General features: G+C 29.2%; 1 protein-coding gene across 6 annotated transcripts in view; it reads left to right on the top strand.

Annotated features, from left to right (window-relative positions):
- LOC110281931 (Brefeldin-resistant Arf-GEF family protein schizo) overlaps positions 1–22,900 on the top strand; it is a 360,600-nt gene that overhangs the window by 221,030 nt on the left and 116,670 nt on the right. For 2 of the 6 annotated variants that reach the window (XM_043046169.3, XM_043046168.3), the window contains exon 1: positions 17,859–19,409. The exons of the other annotated variants lie outside the window; for them this stretch is intronic. In XM_043046169.3, the coding sequence (XP_042902103.1) occupies positions 18,571–19,409 (839 nt within the window). In that variant the 5' untranslated portion in view covers positions 17,859–18,570. Of the gene's footprint in view, positions 1–17,858; positions 19,410–22,900 lie in introns of those variants that run through there. 6 annotated transcript variants of the gene reach the window in all.

Below are 22,900 nucleotides of genomic sequence, written 5' to 3'. Positions count from 1 at the left end.
AACAATTTAAAAGGCACATATAAAAAACTTAAATATAGTTCGTTATACAGCGTCACAGTTCGTTACCTACTAGCTAATTCTGGTATAAAAATTAAATACAGCTCGTTACCTAGTCACTAAATCTGGTATAAGTTATCTAGTAACTAATTCTGGTATAAAAATTAAATGCAGCTCGTTACCTAGTCACTAAATCTGGAATAAGTTACCTAGTAGCTAATTCTGATATAAGGATTAAATGCAGATGGTATACAATGTTACAGTAGCTAATTCTGGTATAAAATACCTAGTAGCTAATTCTGGTATAAGTTACCTAGTTGTTAATTCTGGTATAAGTTTGCAACGATTTTTAAAAGTTCATTTGTTGCTTTCCTTTTTTGTTCAACACGAACAGTATACCATTACCAAAGTAAAAAACAAATTTAAAAGGCACATATTAAAACTTAAATACAACTCGTTGTCCCCTAGTAGCTAATTCTGGTATTAAAATTAAATACAGTTCGTTATCTAGTAACTAATTACATTTTTCATGAGTTGTTTTTACCTACAATGACGCCTATTTTGGCTTCGTTTGGGAATCGTGTGAAGACAACGATGGATTTACTATCTAGTACAAGAACGTTTGTTGTAGCCCAGCTTGCTCCTAACCAACAACACAACAAAGATAAGTTAAGTGTTACGAAAGGCCTGACCCTTAAAATTTGGTGCAATTTTCGAATACCTTGCATGTAAGTTGGCCTTGGTGGAATTTAAGTTACATTTCAATACTTAATACCAGAGTTTCTTAAACTGTGGGCTCCGTCATCAATTGGAGTCAAGGGACCTGCAGCAATATTCTCCAAACATATTGGCAATTTTGATATTTATTTAACGTATCATAATAATTTTATAATTACCAAATAAATTTTACACAATGTGTATGAAAATAGATAAAGATAAAACAATATTACTGTGAATGACCGAAATCGGTGGTTGTTGACTTCCACCGGTAAGTGTTGACAATCACATAGTCGCTTTGGTAAATGTCCGATGTTAAATATTGAATTAATATAATAATATCAACGAATAAATTAATATCAAATCGGATATAACAAATATTTTGGACATTCACCAAAACGACTATGTGATTGTTGCCATTCACCGGTGAAAGTCAACATTCTCTTGATCTCGGTTATTCACGGTAACAACATTACAAACAAAGTAAAAATGAAAACGTTTCGACACATTTTTTTTTCATTGTATTTTTAGGTTTGCTATTTAATTAAAATTTTCACGTTTTTTTTATGTTTTCGATTAGAAATTAAAGCCTCAAAATTGCGATAGTATATTACAGTACAAGTGAAGAAAATATTACGCTCACGTTTTGGTCGAATTTTTTGTAACTATTTATATCCGTCCTTGAACAACTGACCCAATTTTTCCGGTTTACGACTACTAATGATCGACTTCGTAGCCTTGTAATTTTGAACATAATCCAGAAGACAAGGGAACTCCTAGATCAAGTATTGGGAGAAATTTGCCATTCGTTGAGGATTTTTTGATGGAACTAACACGAATACGATACATGGAGAGGAAAACCACGAAAACCTTCTGCGGTTAGCCTGATGGAAGGGGACTCTAACCTATGGTCCTTTTACCACTGAAGATATTTTATGCCTGCACTGTGGTCGGGACAAACCGGAGGCGGAATTCGTATCGACCAGCCATCGCTGGGATTCGAACCCGGTTCATCTCATTGGAAGGGGATAGCTCTATCCCTTGAGCCATTACGGCTCCTTTTTTTTGTAACTATTATGAGAAAGAGTTTAAGTCATTGTGCTTTAGACTATAATTTTGGACTATACTTTTCACTAAAATTTGACTTGTCGCTCTGTAACTTTAAGAATGATAGTGTTTCTCTTATTGTGATAATAAATATTAATGTATCTTTGGTTTTAGCTTCATGTGGAAATTATCTCATTTTAAAATTAAACTTATTCTTCTTATATTGGCACTAATTTTCATTGGGCAATAGCACTTTTCAATGTGGAATAAATTTTAAATTTATTTAACACAAAAATTTTTGTTTATTGAATTATTTAAAAAACGTAGAATGATTTTGTTTCTTACTATATATAAAAACCTAATAATGGCGTCGCATTGTTGTCCGTGCATTCTTATTGGCCGGAAAATCACGTAGATGGATTCAGTTTTTTCTCATTCATTTCCATATTGTTTTAGTTGTCATCATCGTAAAATTAATAAAAGTCATAAATGTATTGTTTTTCTATAAATATTTTTCTGTCTCTAATTTAAAGGTATTTTCCTGTACTGCTATTATTACGCTTTTAATTCAATAGTTTAAAACTAGGGGAAAAAAATTTGTATTATTATAATGAAATTCTGCTCTACTTTTTAGATAAAGTTATTTAGAAAGGTGGTCTTATCTAATTAACCGTCTTACAATTATTATTTTTGTGCAAATGGCATTAATATTACAGTTATAAATTACAGTTAAAGAGATCTGTTTAATGATTTAGAGCTTAACGATCAGCTTCATGCACTAAAAGATGCAAGCAAAAATAGTATTTGATATTTCCGCCCGTTTGGTTAGCGAAAATATTAAATTACTTTTATAAACTCATCTAATTTTTTTGAACAATCTAGTATTATAACAATAAAATGTTATTTTAAAAAATGACTACTTAGAAAAATTACTTCTGTTTACCAACAGATCTAAATACAAATAGATAATAATATTTGGACGTGGGAAGTGGAGGCACAAACGTAATTCTTTTTAGTACATATATTTTAAGTGAATAATTTTAACTTAAGTAGAAAAACTTTTTTCGGCCTAGAGACAAAATTTATTGAGAATCAATCATCGGGGTTGGTGATCGGCAGCGAACATGGGGTTTAGCTCCCTAGTGTTATATATTTATTGTGTGAGGACAAATTAAATATTTTTTTTCAAACTGAATATTGTTTCCGGCTTTATACCTAAGTATACCGTCAGAAAGAAAAACCGAAAACCTCTTACAGTTGATAATTATTTCAACTTGTGTTCATTCACAATGGCTTCAACAGTTTCATGGTTGTAAAAAAAAACTGTTTTTTCACTTCATTGATTAGTCTTCCTTTTTTCCCCTGCTGTCTTACCTATTGTTCATTTTCTTTAAATTTTCCTGGTGAGTCATCGACTGTTAACAATTGTCGGTGATTTAAAAATATTGCATTAATTCCTACTAACGCAAATTAATGATTCAACTGAATTGTTAGTCATTTCTCCTTGAAATGTTTTGCAATGGATTCTGTAAATTATCGGAATTAATTCATCGAGCTATTGTTAGTTATTCCCAATAATTTTCTAATTGCTATGCATGCTTAAAATTATCAGAAGATTAGAAATATCATTTAAATTTGCATTTGTAATTATTAATTAAGTTAAAATTCATCTTTTTTTTAAAATCTAGTATGTATGCTAGTGTTCGTAGTAACATTTTCGACTACTTATGTAATTTTAAATGGTGCAAAATGAACGGATGCAATTATTGGTCTTTTAAACAAATACCCAACTGGAATTTTAAAATCTTAAATTTTTCCAGAAAATCATTTTTATCAATGCCGTCCTATCCATACCTCAGAAGCTATTAATCAGATTTCCATTTTATTTTATGTCATTTAATCGACTTATCTCTCAAAGAGCTTAGGTTTTTTATGCTGCTCTTATTTTTCATACCTTATCATTATTTTTTATTGCTCTTTTCCATCTTTTTTTATTGAATGAAGTAAACAATCAAATATTATACGTGCTATAAATAAAAACAAAACTAGGGAGTCCATCCCTTACTTTCAAGTTGTATTTATAAAAGATACAAAAAAATTTTAAACGTTTCATATCTATAGTTCGTTCACCAGGAAATGGCCCTTTGCTCCACCTCCTCGGAATAAGAGTTCATTTGAGAGTGGGAGTAGGAGAAAAACGTCTCCGCGCTTGAAATTGAGACAACCTTTAATGCTCACCAAACGCAAAGAATGAATTCTTTTTCAGTAACTTACGTCGCTTTAGCATCTGAAATTATATCTTTTGTTACTATAGCTAGTTAAATATATTTTAAATTAAAAAACTGTTGTTTTCCCTGCAAAATTTCTCAAAAAGGACAAACTATTCACTCAAAAGAAAGAAATATCTCCAAATTAATGAAATATTTAAAGTTAAAAAAATGCACATAAAAATAGTGAAATAAATATTTTTGTGAGACTATCGTCAAATAGTAACCTTGTTCATAATTGTTCACATTCTTATCCCAAAAATAGGGAAATAGTATCGCCGGATACCACGTGATGAAGGCGGAGCCAAGTGCCAACTACTGGTGAATTAACTATGCATAAATTTTATGCCACAATTTAAATTTAGAAAAAAGAAATTCTCGGGACATAATTAGTTAAAAATATGATATAATATGTTGTAAATTAAAAATACGATTTATGATACAATATATAGTTTAAAGATATGACATGAATATTTTTAATAAGTATAATCCATTTTCTTAATATTCATATATTAATCGATAGAAAAAAATTTTCGTGAAGAGAGATTTGCTAGTTTTTAATTGTAGAAAATATATGTAAATGAAAATGTATGAAAATATTTGAGTTGTAGAATTAATAAAATTTAAGTATAAAATGCAAGTCTTTTTAGAGAATCATTTTAGTGTTTTCGCATTAACTATCATTTGGAATAGATTATGATTAAAATGGGTAAGTTGAAGTCTTTACTAACTATTATGACTTCCAAACTTATTAATTAAGGATCGGTAAAAAAAAATTATTTTCACGCCTTAACGCTTTTTGGATCAATTTCGAACGCACAGTTGACCTCAATGTAGAGCAAAATTCGCATTAAAAAATAGCGTGTCAATTTGCAACATCTTAATCAAGTACAATGCAACAACAAAATCGCTATTTCTAAAAAAAGAACCATGTTATTATAGGATCATTCTTTTTTTCCTAATTGATTTCAATCGTTAAGACGCCATATTTTGTAGAAGTAGCAATTATGACTGTCAACTATTATGATTGTGTTGTATTTTATTCTCTGTAAAACTATACAGCGTGTGAAGACAATCAACTTAAATTGATATTTTTCTGGGACACTTTGGAAAGAAAAAAATAATAGATTAGGACCATAAACTTCCATCTGTCGTCAAATTATGAATGAATTTTTTTTTGTATTTTTGGAACTCTTATTTTGTTTTGTCATGCTTCTTTAATCGGCGTTGTAAAAAGTGAAAGATGTATGCTCTAAATTTTAATAAATAGAATTTTTTTTCTCCAGTTTTTATGAAAATTTATGTATCTGCATTATTTCTGTTAAAAATATTATAATAAAAAGTTCTCGTACTGTTCCAAATAGTAATAATCAATATCATATTAATATTTTTCTGTTTTTATTATAGGTAAGTCAATATCTATAATGTACTGTTGTAATGTGCTGTAAATTCCACCAGGTATGTTTTTCTTTGTATGCTTTTTTTGGCTTACTGTAAAGTTATACAAATCGTGTGTTCCTGTTTAAAAGGATTCTTATTTCTAGTGAGTCTTATAAACAACTTTTTTTTTCTAAATAGCTATCGAAAAATAATCTATACCAACTTTTTGTGAGAAAAAGAACGACAGAAACTCTTCATTCTTGAAATAATCAATGTTAGCCTGATTTTAAACTTTTTTAGTGCAAAGCGTATTATATTTCTTAATATTATAGTTGATCGTATTATATTTCTTAATTATTCTTTTCATAAAAAATGCAATTTTTTGGACTAATAAAAATTACAATAATTACATTAATTACCATATTTACATACACTAACAAAAATACATTTTTCAATGAAGTTAAAACGTAATCTGTTGCATACATACAGTGCGCAAAAAATGAATACAATAAAATAAACGAAACACTCTGAATAGCTTTAGCTCTAATGATCCAATTTCACGTACTAGGACTCAATCTTAATGGCTCGAGGGTGTGACAGAGATCTTGCTCCGGATAGCAAATATATATTTTAGAGTGGTAGTTTATTAGTTGTGATTCTTGGTTTAATAAATTCAATTTAGTAGATTTTTATCCACCACTATTTCTAAATAATTCGTAGGCTTATATAATTTACCACTTTATAGTACTTATGTCATCAAAGAGGATGCAAAAATTCGACCCATTGCACACTTCTACACTTCTGATATCATACTAACATTTAGCAACACAAACACTCACTGACGGCCGGGTCTCTACTTAACAGAGCCACATTTACTTGCACATATACACACATCCTCACAATCCTTTAACTCGCCCCCCTTTTGTATGTATTTCCAAACTGTAAATATTCATTTGTGTTTATTTTTCCATTGTACTTTAATTTTACCTTTTTCATGTACATTTTTATTACTTATAATTTTGTCATTGCCTAATAATGGCAAAGTGCCCTTTTTCTTTTCTCAAGAACTCCATTTGCTCCCCAAACTTTAATTTTGTCATGTACAGTACCGCTCAAAAGTATCAGTACACCTAGAAACTTATAAAAAAATGGCAAAATTCAAAGTGTCATAACTTCTTTAAAAATTATCAAAAATGCTTCTGCTTTAGCTCATTTTGAAGCTTAAAATCTCTACTTTTATGTACTCTAATTGGTTTTAATTATTATATTTTGCAACTATATACAATTACACTCTAAACAATCATAGAAAATTGTATTAATTTTTTGTGAAGTTTGACGCGATGTACGGGCACAAAGGGGTTAAATATTGTTAATTTTTATTATACCATTGAAAAATTTGGACTTTTAGCTTTCATTTAAAAAAAAATTCCAAAAAAACATGTTTTTTGACGAAGTTATTGTCAAATAAAAAAAAAGGTTTTTTTTTTCAGAATTTAATGGTTTTTTAGCAATTATAATGAATTTTAGTGTAATTATAATATGATATGAAAATAATTAATTAAAATAAATTAAAATTTAATATTTCTCGATAATATTATTTCATAATTTATTATAACAATTTTAATTTTTTCTTTTTGGAAAATATAATAATGAAATAAGAATCAACGTTTACAATTTAATATTTTAAAATTTATTTTTTCGTATTTTTCTCAGAAAAAATTTGAAAACAGAAATGTAATAATGAAAAAATATTTTACATCATATTTTGCTTTCTTCAAAATATCCTCTCCGCGCTTTTATAACTGCAGCACACACTCGAGGCATCCGATCACTCAGCTTTTTTAATGTTATCTTGTCTATTTTTCGCCACTGCTCTTGAAGGACTTTCCACATATGATATGACGAAGGTAGGAGGACGAACCTAAATAGTTCCTGTGCGGAATTCATTATAATTGCTGAAAAATCATTAAATTCTGAAAAAAAACCTTTTTTTTTTATTTGACAATAACTTCGTCAAAAAACATGTTTTTTTGGAATTTTTTTTTTAAATGAAAGCTAAAAGTCCAAATTTTTCAATGGTATAATAAAAATTAACAATATCTAACCCCTTTGTGCCCGTCCATCGCTTCAAACTTCACAAAAAAATAATACAATTTTCTATGATTGTTTAGAGTGTAATTGTACATAGTTGCAAAATATATTAATTAAAACCAATTAAAGTACATAAAAGTAGAGATTTTAAGCTTCAAAATGAGCTAAAGCAGAAGCATTTTTGATCATTTTTAAAGAAGTTATGACACTTTGAATTTTGCCATTTTTTTATAAGTTTCTAGGTGTACTGATACTTTTGAGCGGTACTGTATGTTTCTAAGTTTAACTTCAAGATGAATGGGAAAAGGGCCGTAAGGCCTCAGACGCCCAGTTCCACTACAACGAACGAACGAGTACTTATATCATGCTATACCTTTTAAAAAGCAAGAAAAAATAGTCAAATATTTTCAAAATTTACATTGTAGTTATTTACCGTTTTTTAAATTATTTTGGCTTGTCCGGAGCAGTTGGCATCTCTGGTGAGACCTGAAATATGCTAAATAATTAGGGCACACGATATATTTTTGGATACAAAATCCGACTGGAAAATGTATTAATGAACATACCTTTTGTTCGACGGATTATGATTTCGAATTCCCAAAATATCTGGGAAATAGGGACCCGACATTTTGGTTTGTAGAGTGTTCGAAAGTTCGAACCCCTAAATTTTAATTTTTGCGCATTTCTCTATATATCTATATTTTAAGTGAATTGAAAAATTTTTACACAATTTTAGAATTACTATTTTAGAATTACTATTTTAGAATCACAATTTTAGTTTCACAATTTTAGAATTCGTTTATAACTCTATGCAAGAATAAATTTTTAATAATTATTAATTATTTTTTAGTATTTTATTTAATAACAGTCGAAAAAAAGTTTTGAATTGTAAGGTACATAAATTCTTACATAATTTTAAAGAATTTAATTTTATATGGCAAAATACAAAATTTGAAGAAATCAGTCGAATTGCTCCTGAAAAATAAAGCTGACTCATTAACTAACTTACTTTCTCAGAATTCGATTTTTCAGGTACTATTCGTCCGATTTCGTTCGTTCTTACTTAGCCAAACTATTGGGAACATATTTCTCAAATTGCGGGCTACCCCCTAAATATTGGGAATCGCAAATCTTAATCCGTTGAAAAATTTATTCAGAGATAGTACGTTTTTGTGACTGATTTCGTAACATAAAATATCATCTGTATGAGTTAATTAGCATATTTACTCCCTCGAACCATTAAGGTTGAGTCGTAGTACGTAAAAATCTGATCTTTAGATCAAAAGTTAACCATGGTGTTTGTTTCTTTAATCGCACTTCACATCATTATCAAATGTTCATGATGTTTTACTTTAAAAATTTCTATAAAAATATGGACATTAATATAAATTGACATTATTTTGAGGATAATTATCATTATTAACGATAATTATATTATTTATAATTATTGATTTATTATAATTATCGATTTATAATAATGATTATAAAACGATTTATAATAATCGTTAATTATAATTAACGATTAGTGACGATAATTATTTTACGAAAGAACTCCCCAGGAAGAAACAAGAAATCTTTTCGATTTTCAAACCGTTGTTGATAGAATTTTGAGAAAATTGCATTTTAATTTTGAACTTATTACAGCACGGTATACTTACGTAATTAAAAGAGCTGTCATGAAAATATACTAAATATATATCCGATGAAATAAAGATCACGAAACATAATATTTGTTGCAAATCACATAAATATACTCTTGTGTATTTTCATTGCTATCCTGTGAGCAGTATTTTTCGATGTTTGCAAATTTAAAAAAAATTCTAAATGTGAAATTGAAAAACTACAGCTTTTATTGGTAATTGTTAAACGTTTCTTCTCAAAATATTTAACGAATTATTCAGATCTTCTATATTTTTTTATAAACGTATTATGACGCATCCGATGACGTTCTTGTGACGTCGTGCTTCGAAAAATTTACTCAGTGGTTGGAGAGTCTATTAAAAGTTGTAGAATTACGACATTTGTCATCTATTTTTGATGATTTATTTATTTTGTTGTAAAATTACGACATTTTTCATCTATACTTAGATGAACCTTGATAAACTATAGATAAAGCTAAACTTTCAATGAAGTGTAGGCGCTTGCAAATTATTGAAAATATTGTTATTTCTTGCAAACTACAAACATGTTGGTTTGTTTTTACTAACTCTTAAATAATAAGTTGTTTCGTTTTGTAAACTTTTAAATGAATAGTTAGTTTGTGAGAGCTATTTTTTTTTTATTTTATAAACGGAGTTGAACAGCCGACCCAATTCTGAGTTAACGACTATCAATGTTCAGTTCCGTAGCCTTGTAATTTGAACGCAACCCAGATGACAACGGAACTACTGGATCAAGTATTGAGACAAACTAGCCTTCTTGGAGGACTTTTTGATGGACTTTTGATAATAGTTACACTTATTCTACTTACATTTACAGTTATTATTATTACTATCCCGTATTTGCGTTACAAGGAGGGGAGAACCGCAAGAAAACCTTCCACTGTAAGCCCGATGGCAAAGGGATTGTAACCCATGATCCTTCTATCAGTGAGGATATTTTACGTTAGCACTGTGGTCGGTGCGATCCGGGAACAAAATTCGTATCCAGCCACCTCAGGGATTCGAACCTGACTCACCTCATTATAAGGTGTAAGTATTTAAATTAAGTGTTAAATTTTAAAAACCATGAAATAAATTGTTAGTTTTTTAATATGAAGTATACTGTTTTTGCACTTATCGATTTTTGAAAAATTAGAAAGTGATAAACCATATATCTTTAAAGATACCTTTGCTATCGCTTTATATACCCTCTCGAAGTCATAATTACAAACCTTAATATAACGCTGAGGATTTAATTTTTAAATCTTTTTCGCGAAACCTCGTCAGGATGGCACGCAAACAGATGGTTTATAACAATCAGATCCCTTTTAAATAAGAATTTCCCTTTTAAAAGGTAAACCGCAAATCTGTTAATTTAATATTTCCGGGAATTCTTAATCCTTTTTCGTTATTATCATTTTTTATACGTCACTCACCCACTAAACCACAATTGTTATCTTTTTACGGAAAGACTTTTGTTTCCTTTTAGACTACTTATTTTGTGTATAATCTTCTATTCAATGAGTGAAAATAGCCCCGATAGCGGTTACTTCTTTTTTCTTTTTCTTTAACCACTTCGCACCGCGCTGTCTAGTAGTAGAAAGCTTATCTAATGATGTGATAATTACTTTAAAATAAATAGAAGATAAAGTACATTTTTTCTCTCTCTTTCGATAATTTAAAGTAGATCATGATTGTTAAGATTCTTTTGTTGAGGATTTTTTTTTCTTCCATTTTGAGCATTAGGTGAATAAAAATATTTTCATTTGCTTAAAATTTAATTATTAAAATAAAAATGATCTAAGAAATTTAAATTTGTTTAAAACTAAATAACCGAACATTCGTTAAATATAGACTCACGTCTCTGTCAAGTTAACGTAACTGAAGTTAACGTACGTCTAAAACGTCTAATTTTGTAGCTTAACCATATTTTATTCGTACAATTAAACCTCTCAATAACAAATGATAACACCCTTCTAATGATGGTCTGGATAACAAAGTGTAATGGTATAAGGTAGTGTTTCCCAAACTTATGATTTTTGTGTACCCTTTTTAAATTTTTCGTAACGCTGTGTACCACTAATAAAAAAATGAATGTATTTTTTTAAAAATATGTTAATTTTTCTTTTTTGGAACAAAGTTTTGTTAATAAGTTTATTTGCATCAATGAGAAGAATGATATTGTTTTTGCTATGATAACAGCTGCTGTGATAAAAAACAAAAATTTGTACAAAAGTTAAAAATCACAACTGGCTGTTGGCGCCACTAATTATTAACTGTTATCTCTGCAAAAAATAGCCAATAGAAAAATATCTAATCGTAAATTTTCATGGCTAGCTTTGCCTTTTTTTTTTTTTTTTTTTTTTAAAAAAAATTGAAATTTTCGTTTGTTGCAAGATATTTCGCATAAGAACGCGTACCCCCGCTAAACTGTTCCAGTACCCCAGGGAGTACGCGTACCATACTTTGGGAAACACTGGTATAAGGGATTAAAACATGCCAAAGAAAAGATAGTTTTATGGGGACCAACAACAATGACGGCGTCTTTTTTAATAAACTTCTTCAATAGTACAAAATAAAATTTGAAAAAAAAAATGCTTATTTTGAGCTTTCTTTGAAAAAATAAGAAAACTAGTTATAAAATAGTTGAAACTTTTTAAAATTTCAAGATACTCAAATCGGACTTATTTTATAAATTGCCAAATACGATTCTCAACAAAATTAAGAAAAAAGATTTTTAAATTTTTTTTTCCGCTCATGCGCAGTATAAAAGAACTATTTAAATTACTCATATCTTGTGGAGTTTATAACAAATCTTTCTCAAATTTTAAAGCAATAATTTTGTTATCAATTTTAAATTGATAAAAAAGTATTGTTTAATATTAGTGAATACTTTCAGTTATGGTACAAAAACATAAAACGGAAAAAGTAATTTTTTTTAATGAAAACTGTCCATATTTCCATAAATATTTAAGCTATGTTAACTAAATTTCGTGCAATTATCGCATATAATAAACAAAACAATAGTTGTGAGTTACAAATTTATTGCTACATTTTTTGGCATGGGGTTCTTAAAAACATTTTTTCCGTTTGTAATTTATTGTCGGTCCCTCAATACTCAAAAGGCTTTTAACTCCATTGATATGTATAAGAAATCGCACATCTAAACACTTCTAAATTTATGAAGTGATTCTTTATGTATTTTTTGGAGAAATATGAAAATATGTATTAGTATCATCGAAGCGTTTCCTTTATTTTGTCCAACCCCTGTATATTTATACAATATGATAATTAATCTTTTATCATAACAAAACTATGGAAGCATGTAAAGCATCTCTCTAGAAACAATATTTACGAACAGTTAGAGGTAAAAATGTCATTATTCTTCGGGAAAAGTGTGGCTTGTCACTGTACATACCTCTTCAATTTACTGTTTCTTCAATTCTTAAAAAAGTTTTAACAATCGTGCTTTAAAAGAACAATTCGAATGCTCAGAATTCCCGATTTGCTTCTGCGAATTAATTAAATATTTTTATTTATTTATTTTCAAGGTCAGATTTTCACACCTGAGAAAAAACCTATAGCCGGTTCGATTTGCTGGAAGTGTTTTCGATCGCTTTACTTAAAGGGTTGAACTTTCGAAAATCACATTGTAATTAAGCAAGTATTGGAATAAATTTGAAGGTCGTTTCGTTTAAACGTGTTCTAGGAAATTGGCTGTGCAGGATATTATGCAACCTTTAGTTGAAGTTTTGGTTATTCTTTTTTTGTTTACGGTTTTCATTAAAATGAGGGATCAAATGTGAGTACATTTCTTGGAAAGTTACGTTAAAACCCCGCTTAAGCAATATTTAATAAAGAGGAGTTAATGTATGTAAAGAAGAAAAAAACTGTAAATAACAAAAGGATGATAAGAGTTGCGCTGTCATTAACGCTTTGTCAACAGAAATAACGCAAATTGGATGCATAAAAAACGTTCGTGCGCTGATGGTGTTTCAACTATTATTATTTCCTTTTTTTTTCTTTTTTTTTGAAACTTTGACTGGAGTATACATATAATTGGAACATTAAATAATCTCAATTAAATATTTATTATTCGAAATGAAATAGCATGGTGCGTAGCGTTTTTAAAAAGCGCTTGAAGGTGCTTATTTTCAATTTACGTCTTTTAAAAACCCTTAAAGGTGCTTTTTTCATTGGGGTTTTTTAAAAGGTGCTTAATTTTTCCTTTACCCTGTTGATTTTCGCCACATATTATGCAAAAAGACACTGTTCATATTGTTTGTTCTATTCAACGTTTTCACAATTAATTCAAACCCTATCTATTTCGGCGTACCGTCGGTCCTTAGCGTATGAAGATGCCATTCGTTTTACGATTCAAAAATTCATGATTTTCGACAGTTGTCAAAAACTATGCTAAAAGTTTTTCTTTTCGACATGACGGTTAAATCCGGATAAAACCGTCAGTTATCAAAAACTTGCCAACCCTGCCTAATTGTATTTTTTAAGAGTGCTTAGAAATATTTTTGAGTGCTTGAAAAGTGCTTAAAAGGTGCTTATTTTTGGTTGAAAAATTTGGCTACGCACCCTTAATAACGAAATTGCATCAAATTCGAAGTTTTCATAAAAACTTAGCAAAATATAGTTTTAACAGTTTACACACGCATGAAATACAACACATTGAAATTTTGGAAACCGAACAATAGAATTTAGGATTAAGAACTCAAACTCACAAAACTCATTTTTTTCCTGCATATGCTGATATATAATTAATTATTCGCAATTTAATCCTTTACGGCTAAAACACCTAAAGAATGTATTTAGGAATTTTATGTACATCTGCAAGGATTAAAAGGATTGTGGAGCTATAAACGGAGATTAAAAAAAATATTAATTTTGAAGAATACTGGGGCGCTGCTGCCTGCTAGCTCATGGCACGTTAATTTTATTTCAAAACTCTATCTTTCATGTTTTTGACTTTTTAAAATTTATTTTAAATATTAGCTATTTAAATGTTTATTTTAAATACTGCTCGTTGTCTTTCGTCTATCCCCAAAACTTTTTTCTTTTACTTCGTATGCTCCGTTCGCCTCTCTGACCAATAGTTGGGCGGATTACCAATAAAACGATAAAAAAAAAAAAAAAAAAAAAAAAAAACAAAAAAAAAAAAAAAAAAACAAGATAATAAAGTGGGATGATATTAGTGACAAGATAACAAGATAATAAAGTGGGATGATAAATTGGAAATCTTTAAAAGTTTAGTTACTGATATTCGCCGGAGGTTTATATTTTAACTATTTTTATAATGTCTCGTTAAAACGTTCTATGATTTCAGTTACAATACATGAAATATGCTTAAGACGGCTGAAAATATAAGCATTTTTTCAACATTTCCCACGTGATACTACAGTTAATTTTAATTAAGAAAATTGAGAACAAAGTCTCAGAAAGAAAGATAGAAAAAAAATTAACAAAATGCACGTAATTCTTACTTCAGTGGTGAAAAAATTTAAGAAAAAAAAGGATTTTTTTTGTTACAGATGGCAGATCCGAAGAAAATTTAAATAATCTCTATATTAATTTACATACATTATTAATTGAATCCCCTAATCCTAAATATAAAATAATAATAAAATAAAAAGTAATGAAGTCAGACTGTATACTACCGTGCAAAACAATCCACGTAAGCGATAAAAAAATTCAAAATCGCGACTTTTATATGTTAGGCATTTCTGTGTTCTGTAACTATTTGTTTCAAAAATAAATTTTTTCAAAAACAAATTTCGTTTTATTAGTTTTTTGAAATTCTATTTTACCGTTCATATTATGAGGAACAGAGAGACAATACTTGTTAAGCCACTTTTCTCGAAATCTATCGTAAAGCAATCGCATTGCATTAAAGCTGTCGGGCTCACCATGAGTGGCTTTCGTGGTTTTCCTCGTTATGAAACGTTAATGTGAGTTTATGTTAATGTAGTAGTAATCTAGTAATATAATTGCGTAATGATACTAGTAATTTGTTAATGTTAGTGTAGTTTAACATAGTCTTATGGGAAATAAGTTTCACACAATGCTCGATTCCAGAATTCCCTTGTCTTCTGAGGTGGGTTAAAAATGACAAGATTTTGCAACCGCAATATTTTAAAATTTTGACCAATTCAAAATTTGAAGAAAAAAGAAGAAGAAAAAAACGGTGAAATGTGACTGCAATAAATCATATATCTTTTGCTAATAGTTTTCGCTCTGCTAAATTGTGCAGCGAAAAAAATCTTTAACCTAGACATGAAATCACTAATGTTTACACTGTTATTTTAGAACGTTGCTCAAACATTTCTTTATAGTTTTCCCTTTATACATATTTGAATCACTCATTTTATAATCGATTCTATCAGGGATACATTAAATCCTGGAACAAATGGCAAATTCAATGAACTTATGACCCCTCAGCAAACGATGAAGTTAATTTTTTTTTCGAAGCTCTGTCGCCAAGGGAAATAAAAAAAAAACATAGTTTAAGTGCCTTTACATTTGAAGCAATACGATGATTTTAAACTATATACAAGTATATAATCTTGCCGTGAAGAAATACCTGGGCTTTAGAACAAATAAGTAATATTAAGATTTTAAAATTTAGTAAACTTTTTAAAGACCGAAAATTTGGCGACATTTTTCCACCTGAATGAAAATTATCAAAATCACTGCCTTATCTTCAGTATTGGCAAATTTTTATGTGCCCAAGTAATGCAGCATTGGAGTAAGTTTTAAATAGTTAGTTTGGAGTAGTTCAGATATTAAAAAATTAGAGCGCAAGCGCTTTTAATTTTCACAAAACTGTGACTTTTCACCGTATTGACGTTTTGCACCATTTTCAAAAAAATAAGCGTAGACAGCGCTGACTGTCGATAAGCTAAACTTGACTTAACAGTTGTAAACTCACGGCAGTTATAAAAATAGCATATTATTCGCGAAAAAGCATCATTTCATGTTACGACGGAGCTTTCGAAGAACAGCCTTAAATAGTTTTTCCTCTATACTCAGATTTTTCAGAAAGCGGAAACCCGTTTGCTCGGCAGAGAAGCAACCTTAACACAATGCAGGAAAAGCAGACGTTCTTGCCCGTAGAGGAGTTGTGACCGATTTTGCTGCATAACACAGAATTAAAAAATATAAATAAATAAAGTAAATAAAGCATCATTTAAAAAGAAATACTAATCATTAATATTTTCAAAAATCCCTGTTTTTTTATGTTTTGCCAAAATTAGCAAAAATGGTGGAAAGCTATAATTTTTCTTATGTAAACATCAATACAATGCCTTCTCGCCATGCTTTTTCGAAAATGGACATTTTTACAAACTGTTCCTTTGTGATGTTTTCAGTTGGGTACTTTTTTCAATTTTCCTTAATTCCTACTCGGTACTACCACAATAGAGAAAAACATCTTGTTGTCTACATCAGGGTTTTAATTTATAGAAGTGATAGCAGAAATACAATAATATTTGTAAGAACTTCTTGTTTTTAGGTATCTACCCATTTTAATGTTAAGAAACCTAACATCTTAAAAATTCAATACAGATGAATTACCTTAAAACAATATGTACTGGTAGTCACAAATGTATTAAAACATCAGCGTATATACTTATGAATTAAAACTTTAGAACTATTGCGTTTAAAATTCTAATTTCAGAACTATTTATCTTATTAGCTTAATAGAACTTTATTCAATTTATACAATATTTATGAGTCAAAATTTTAGAATTATCATTTAAAATTGTAAATTTCCTTATTTCATAATTTAATACTTATTTAAGAACAATTGCTTTATCTCATTTGCTTGCTAGAACACTTATTAAATTTATAAAAGACGTATTAATGGAAAATTCAAAATTAGTGCATTAAAAATTCTAATTTTCCTGAAATAAGTTTTCTGTTTACTAGTTCTTCCATTAAATACTCATTTTATAACTATTAATTTTACTTATTTGCTTACTAGCATATTATTAAATTAAAATATAAAAAATTGTCTTAATAAAAAAGAATTTAAAGTTCTAATTTTCCTGAACTTTTCTGTCTAAACATTTTTTATATTAAATACTTATATCAGAACTATTATTTTGCCTTATTTGCTTACTAAAACACTAATTAAATTTATAGAATAATTATTAAACATGAATGTAGAATTAATGTATCTTTAAAAAAAGAAGCTTTTGTCATGTAGTTTTTTTTTCTTAAAAAAGAAGCTTTAGAGATGGCTTTATTATATAATATCTGTTGTTACTTTCCTTTTCTTTTGTTTTATGAGCTTTTATTTATCCTGACATTTACTAAGATATATTATTAAACCGAAAAAAACACTTTTATTTCTTCATTTCATGATGTACTAATAGAGCACGTGATAGTCGTGATATCGTCAAACCACGACACTGTTTTGGGGCGGGGCTTAGCATTCAAATGAGGAAAAACGCGAGCACGCGCGAGGTAGAAGAAAATGAAAAACAAAAAAGAAAAGAAAGCCGTGACTTGTAGTTTCCGAACTTCTCTCTGCGTCGAATATTGCGCCAAAACTTCATTTCGAGTTCTACCAGACACTACTAACTCGAGAGCTAGTTCCACCTGATAGATTTGTGTGACCTATCTATCATGGTTTCCTCGTGAAAAAAGAACTGCAACTAGTTATTGGAAGTTCAGAGAGAAGGAAAATAAGAAATTGTATTCTGGCATCAGTGAAGCCTCGTCAGATGTTTCAGCTGGCCGTAGTCGCGGATTGTTGTCATTCTGAGTCAGTGTGTGTTTGTTTTCATCTGGATATTATTGCATGTCGTTGAAGTTGTCCACTATGCTAGTGTGTCAAAAATAAATGGTGAATAATCGTGCGTTATGTTTTATGTGTGCCAAACGATAATTTTAGAATTTTTATTCCCAACTGTAATTCGATTCTGATTTTTGTTTGATTTAGAAGACCAGCGGATCCGTATTTGGAATTTTTTGAAAAACTTTTTCTGTAATTTTTATTGAGAAAATTGACGATATATTGTGCAGTTTCATGTGAGAAAAAAAATTGGAGAATTTGTTTACTTATCAAATGCAAACGATCAGCATAAAAAGTTGAGAAAATGATATTTTATTTTGTTGTCATTTAGTAGCTCAACTTATCTCTCCAAAAACAGTTCCGCAACTTCTATTTATTTTAGCTTAAAGAGAATTACGATACGCAGTCAGTGACGATTGATTGAACTTTCATTTGTGTTTAACTTAGAGATATGAATGAAAACTTTAGATAAAAAGTGTTTGTGAAATGAAAACAGAAGATTTCTACTAAAAAGGTTTGCTTTAGAAGGAAAGGAGACTAAAACCCGGAAAAAGTTCGAAATAGAGTAATATCCTTTTGCTATACAAATTTACTTTGATATGAAACCTCTTACGTAATCTAAACAATGAGTAGAACCAAATGCGATTCTACGTCAGGTTCATGGTTTGGCGAGGATTACCGCAATAGCTCTCAGTTCCGTTCGAAGCAAATGCCATCCGCTGTAGATATTGACTCTAGCTGTATTTGGGATAGAAGCAAGGTGGATTCTGTTGACTCGACGCAACCTTCATCTAAACTCAACAAATACAGCCTTGTCATTGTTCTTCCATCAAATGTTGACGAACTCAAAGAAAAGGATACCTCTTGCACCCAAAGCAATGTCTTAGCCCAAACCGATTCTGGTGTTGGGTCGATGTCACCTTCACCACCAAAGACACCGACTCCCGATTATGATTCTCTCGAAGACGATGTGGATTGTAACGTCCAAGCGGTCACTCCCCCAGTTGTACCAGTAAAGAAAGTGCATTTTTCGATTACTGATGATCTGGAATCGTCCAGCTCGTCCCAAAAGTCATCGAAGTCTTCTTGGAGGGACTTGCTGGTGACTGACGCTCCAGTGGAATGTTATCAGGATAACTTAGCGCTGTGCTATCGGCAAGAATGGGTAAACGGAGAGGTAAAAACAAAGTCAAAGAGTGTTTCGAAACACCACTTGTCGACGACACTTCTTCACGACTTGGATAAGATTTCGTCGCGATCTAGATCTGAACTTAAGAGACGCAGTGGTACGAAACTTGTGCGAAGAACAAGCTCTTTGGATCGATTTGTTTGGTTGAGATACCACCAGAAATGTGAGAACAGAACTCCGTTGTTCTGCGATCCTGATCCTTTGAGGGAACCCATATATGTTATGACTAAAAAAAGTCATGGAAAGTCTCAAAAGCATCACAAGAAGTCTGAGAGGTAAGTTAAAGATTTTAAGTTTCGAATATCACTGTTTCCATATTTTTTTCAAATTGAATTTGTTTCCTGCTTGCGGTTTGAGTTATTTATCCTACATATAGACCTATACTAATAGGGGGACCGGAAAGTAATGGCACTTCAGCGCATTAAATATTCGTTAGTCTAAAAACCAATTCATTTTTTTCTATCCGGCATTTAAAGGTTGTTGCTAACAAGAGCGAATACATTATTGATTAAAAATAAAATCTTGATAGCAAAAATCAAATGCACCGAAATGACATTACTTTCCGGTCCCCCTGATAATTTTATGTGTTGAGCTTTAGCCCTATGACGTAGAATTTTTTTTTAAAACATTTTTCATACTTTTTAATTATTTTGTATTAATTTTGGTCAAAATAAGCGAAAAATATTACATTTAGCATTTTAATAATCTACAGTTATGAAATGCTGTATGAAACACCGGTGTCTTTTTCTGAGTTAAAGATATCTTAAAAACACGACTCGCCTCCAAACAAAAAGAATTCGCTCTTATTTGCAGTTGTTTAGATCTAAGAAAAACAGTTATTCATCGTTCAAATTTTTTTTAATTTACAAAGTCAGCTATTGATAAATTTTTGAATATGAATGAAAAAAAAAATTCTTTTTCTAACTACTTTTTTTGGATTTTATGTTTTAATACAAATATAACGCCGATAACTTAACAGTTTTTTTAATAACTATTTTAGTCTGTTTTATAATAATTTAAAAAGACCACAATTTATTTTTGCTGGTAATAAGAGCTTCAGGAAAAAAATACATTAAAGGGACACGTGTGTTCCCTCTGTGTCAAGGGTTAAAGTAGGAAGTTTGCGATTGTATTGAGATGAAATTTATTACTATTATTATATCTTTTAGATTTATACAATTTGTGTTAATTTATATTTGTTGAGATTTAAAATTGGCAGCGATTGTATGGAATAAAGTTGAATTAATTTTCTCTTACTAAGTTAGATTATTTTATTTTTTAAATAAATATTACAAATAATTTCTTTAGTTTAATCGTTGAAAACTTGAGATAGTACTGAACAAAATTTACTTAGTTTCCTCAGTGGTTTACCATAGATTTAATAAGTAGCGTATAGTTCTGTAGTAAGCTATTAAGTTCATTTGGTATTGTACTGAAATTCATACTCCTATAATATCGAATCATTATATGTTTCAAAAACTAAATATACAAAACTCATTATTAAATGTGCAAAAGTTTTAAGAAGCTCCTTATTTGAAAGGGTATATGCTTATTATACGAATTTCCAAACAGTGAACTGAACTAAATAATAGCAATTATTAAATTTTAAGGAGTCAAAATTCATTTATTTTTTATGTAAAAGAGTCTATCAAGCTCTTTATTTCAGATAAAATAAAAGCCTGTTTTTGTGTACCTTAGAGATCTTTTTCCTTCTAGCTTTAGCGTCAGACTTAGTTTATGACACTGTATCATTCTAAATAATTAATTCGTCGAAATTAGGCACAATTAAAAAATGTTTCGGTATAGTCAATTTTTTAAGTAACCTAGTTTTGATGCTTTTTGGAAATTTATAAGATATTGATATTAAACTATGTGTAAAATATTTTTTTTTCTAAAGCATTTACTTTTTGAAATATAAATTTAGCCTTTATGTAATTGTGGTTCACTAAAAATAAATCTGTGACTAATTGTGAAAGCTGAGAACCAATACACAACACATAAAGTTGACTCTAATTATTTAAAGTATCATAAAAAAATTTCTTATAGATTGTGAAGGAACAATTTAGTTAATATATTGTTTAAAACTAATTAAGGTGTTAGTATTGAAAAAGGGGTAAAAGAATTAGAATATTTCTATACAATTGTGCTGTGCATTTGACTTAGTTACCATTAAAATTTGCATATTGTACGAGATAAGTTTGAAAGGTGACCAAGCTGGTCACCATCGGCGACTAATTACTGAATGAACTTCCAGCATCAGCGTATTTCGTGTTCGAATTTGAAATTTTTTAAATTTAATAAGCCTTTTGTAAACAATGATATTAATGCTTTTAGAAGAATTATTAGTTTCATGTAAACAAATGTCAGATTAAATCTTTAGTGTTTAATTTTGCTGCATTTATCTAATAAGCATATCAGTTATTCATAAAACCATGCAACGATAAATAATAATTTTAATAAAATAGAAGGATATGGATGAATTTAAAATACGAAACTTATAATGGTAATTAATTGTATAAAATCCATATTGGAAAAAAAAAGAAATTGTTTTATTTTTTTTTTTTTTTTATTTTTTTTTTTTTTTAAAGTGGAAAAATGTTTGAAACTATTTTAAAAATGCATGCATCTAATTTAACTCTTTTGCTGTTCTATAACATGATAAATTTTATAATCTCCGTAATTGTTTTGTAAATCTATTATAATATATTCTGAAATTATAATAAAATGCACCTATTATCACAAATCTATAAAATGTTCTAAAAATATATTAAAATGACTAAAAAATATAAATAAAATATAACGCATTTAGTTTTTTTTATGTATTAGCAAATATTATGCTTCAAAATTTATCAATTTTTCATTTATATATTGAATATAAATTTCCTTAACATAATTTATTATCAACTTTTTAAAAAAATTAAGTTTAAAAATGAAACTTTTTTTAAAAAATTTTGTATCAAAACCTAAAGGATAATTTTTCAATTTGATTATTCAGAATTTGCGGTAAGAATTTCAAAAATATCCCAAAACAAATGGTATCCCAAATTTCATACCGTCATTTTTTGTAGTTATTAAGATTTAACTTTTAGTAATTCTTTAAGTTGAAAAAGTCATAAGGGAAAAAAAATAAAAATAAACTTTCTCGCTTTTTAATTTAAATAAACACATAATTTTTTTTACAATTGACAGTAAATCTCAATTTTTTTTCGTGTGTGTGCCGGACCAATCTCTCAAAAACAGTTATAATTGATAAAGAATAATTTTTGCGCCCTTCAAATCGTAACTCAGATTACTTATCAACTCTTCATCTACCTTTACGAACCAACCAGTCGGGACCTGCTAGTCTCCACGCTCCACTTTTTCCATATTTCCTCTCTGGGTCAAGTTACGGATTCTCACTGCTGGTTCTTTTTTTCTTTCGGATTAAATTTTTTTTTTCTTACGACGTTATTTATAAGTCTGCCCTTCCTATGGAAGGTCTTCAACCTTGCCTCTGGTTTTTTGGCAAGGATGCGGCTGCTCTAAACCTTTTCCCTTTCGTTCGATGTTTTTGTAAGAGATTCTTGAGTTAGAAACAGGATTTAGGAGTCTGAGTTGCACTTTAATCGACTGAAACTCATGATGGTTAAAAGTTAAGTTTTTATTGGTTAAAAAAAAAGAGTTATGATCTTAAGAAAACAGTTTCGACAAACATTTTACGTTATATTTTACTTTTTTTGTTATCTTTTTATCTTTTAACATAAATTTCAGAGTTCAATTAACATAG

The sequence above is a fragment of the Parasteatoda tepidariorum genome, chromosome 8, assembly GCF_982258835.1.
Source record: "Parasteatoda tepidariorum strain Cologne lab strain chromosome 8, Ptep-v5.0, whole genome shotgun sequence".
In the NCBI taxonomy this organism is placed as follows: Eukaryota; Metazoa; Arthropoda; class Arachnida; order Araneae; family Theridiidae; genus Parasteatoda; species Parasteatoda tepidariorum.
Note: the sequence above shows the minus strand (reverse complement) of the source record. Positions and strands in the feature narration are given on the sequence as shown.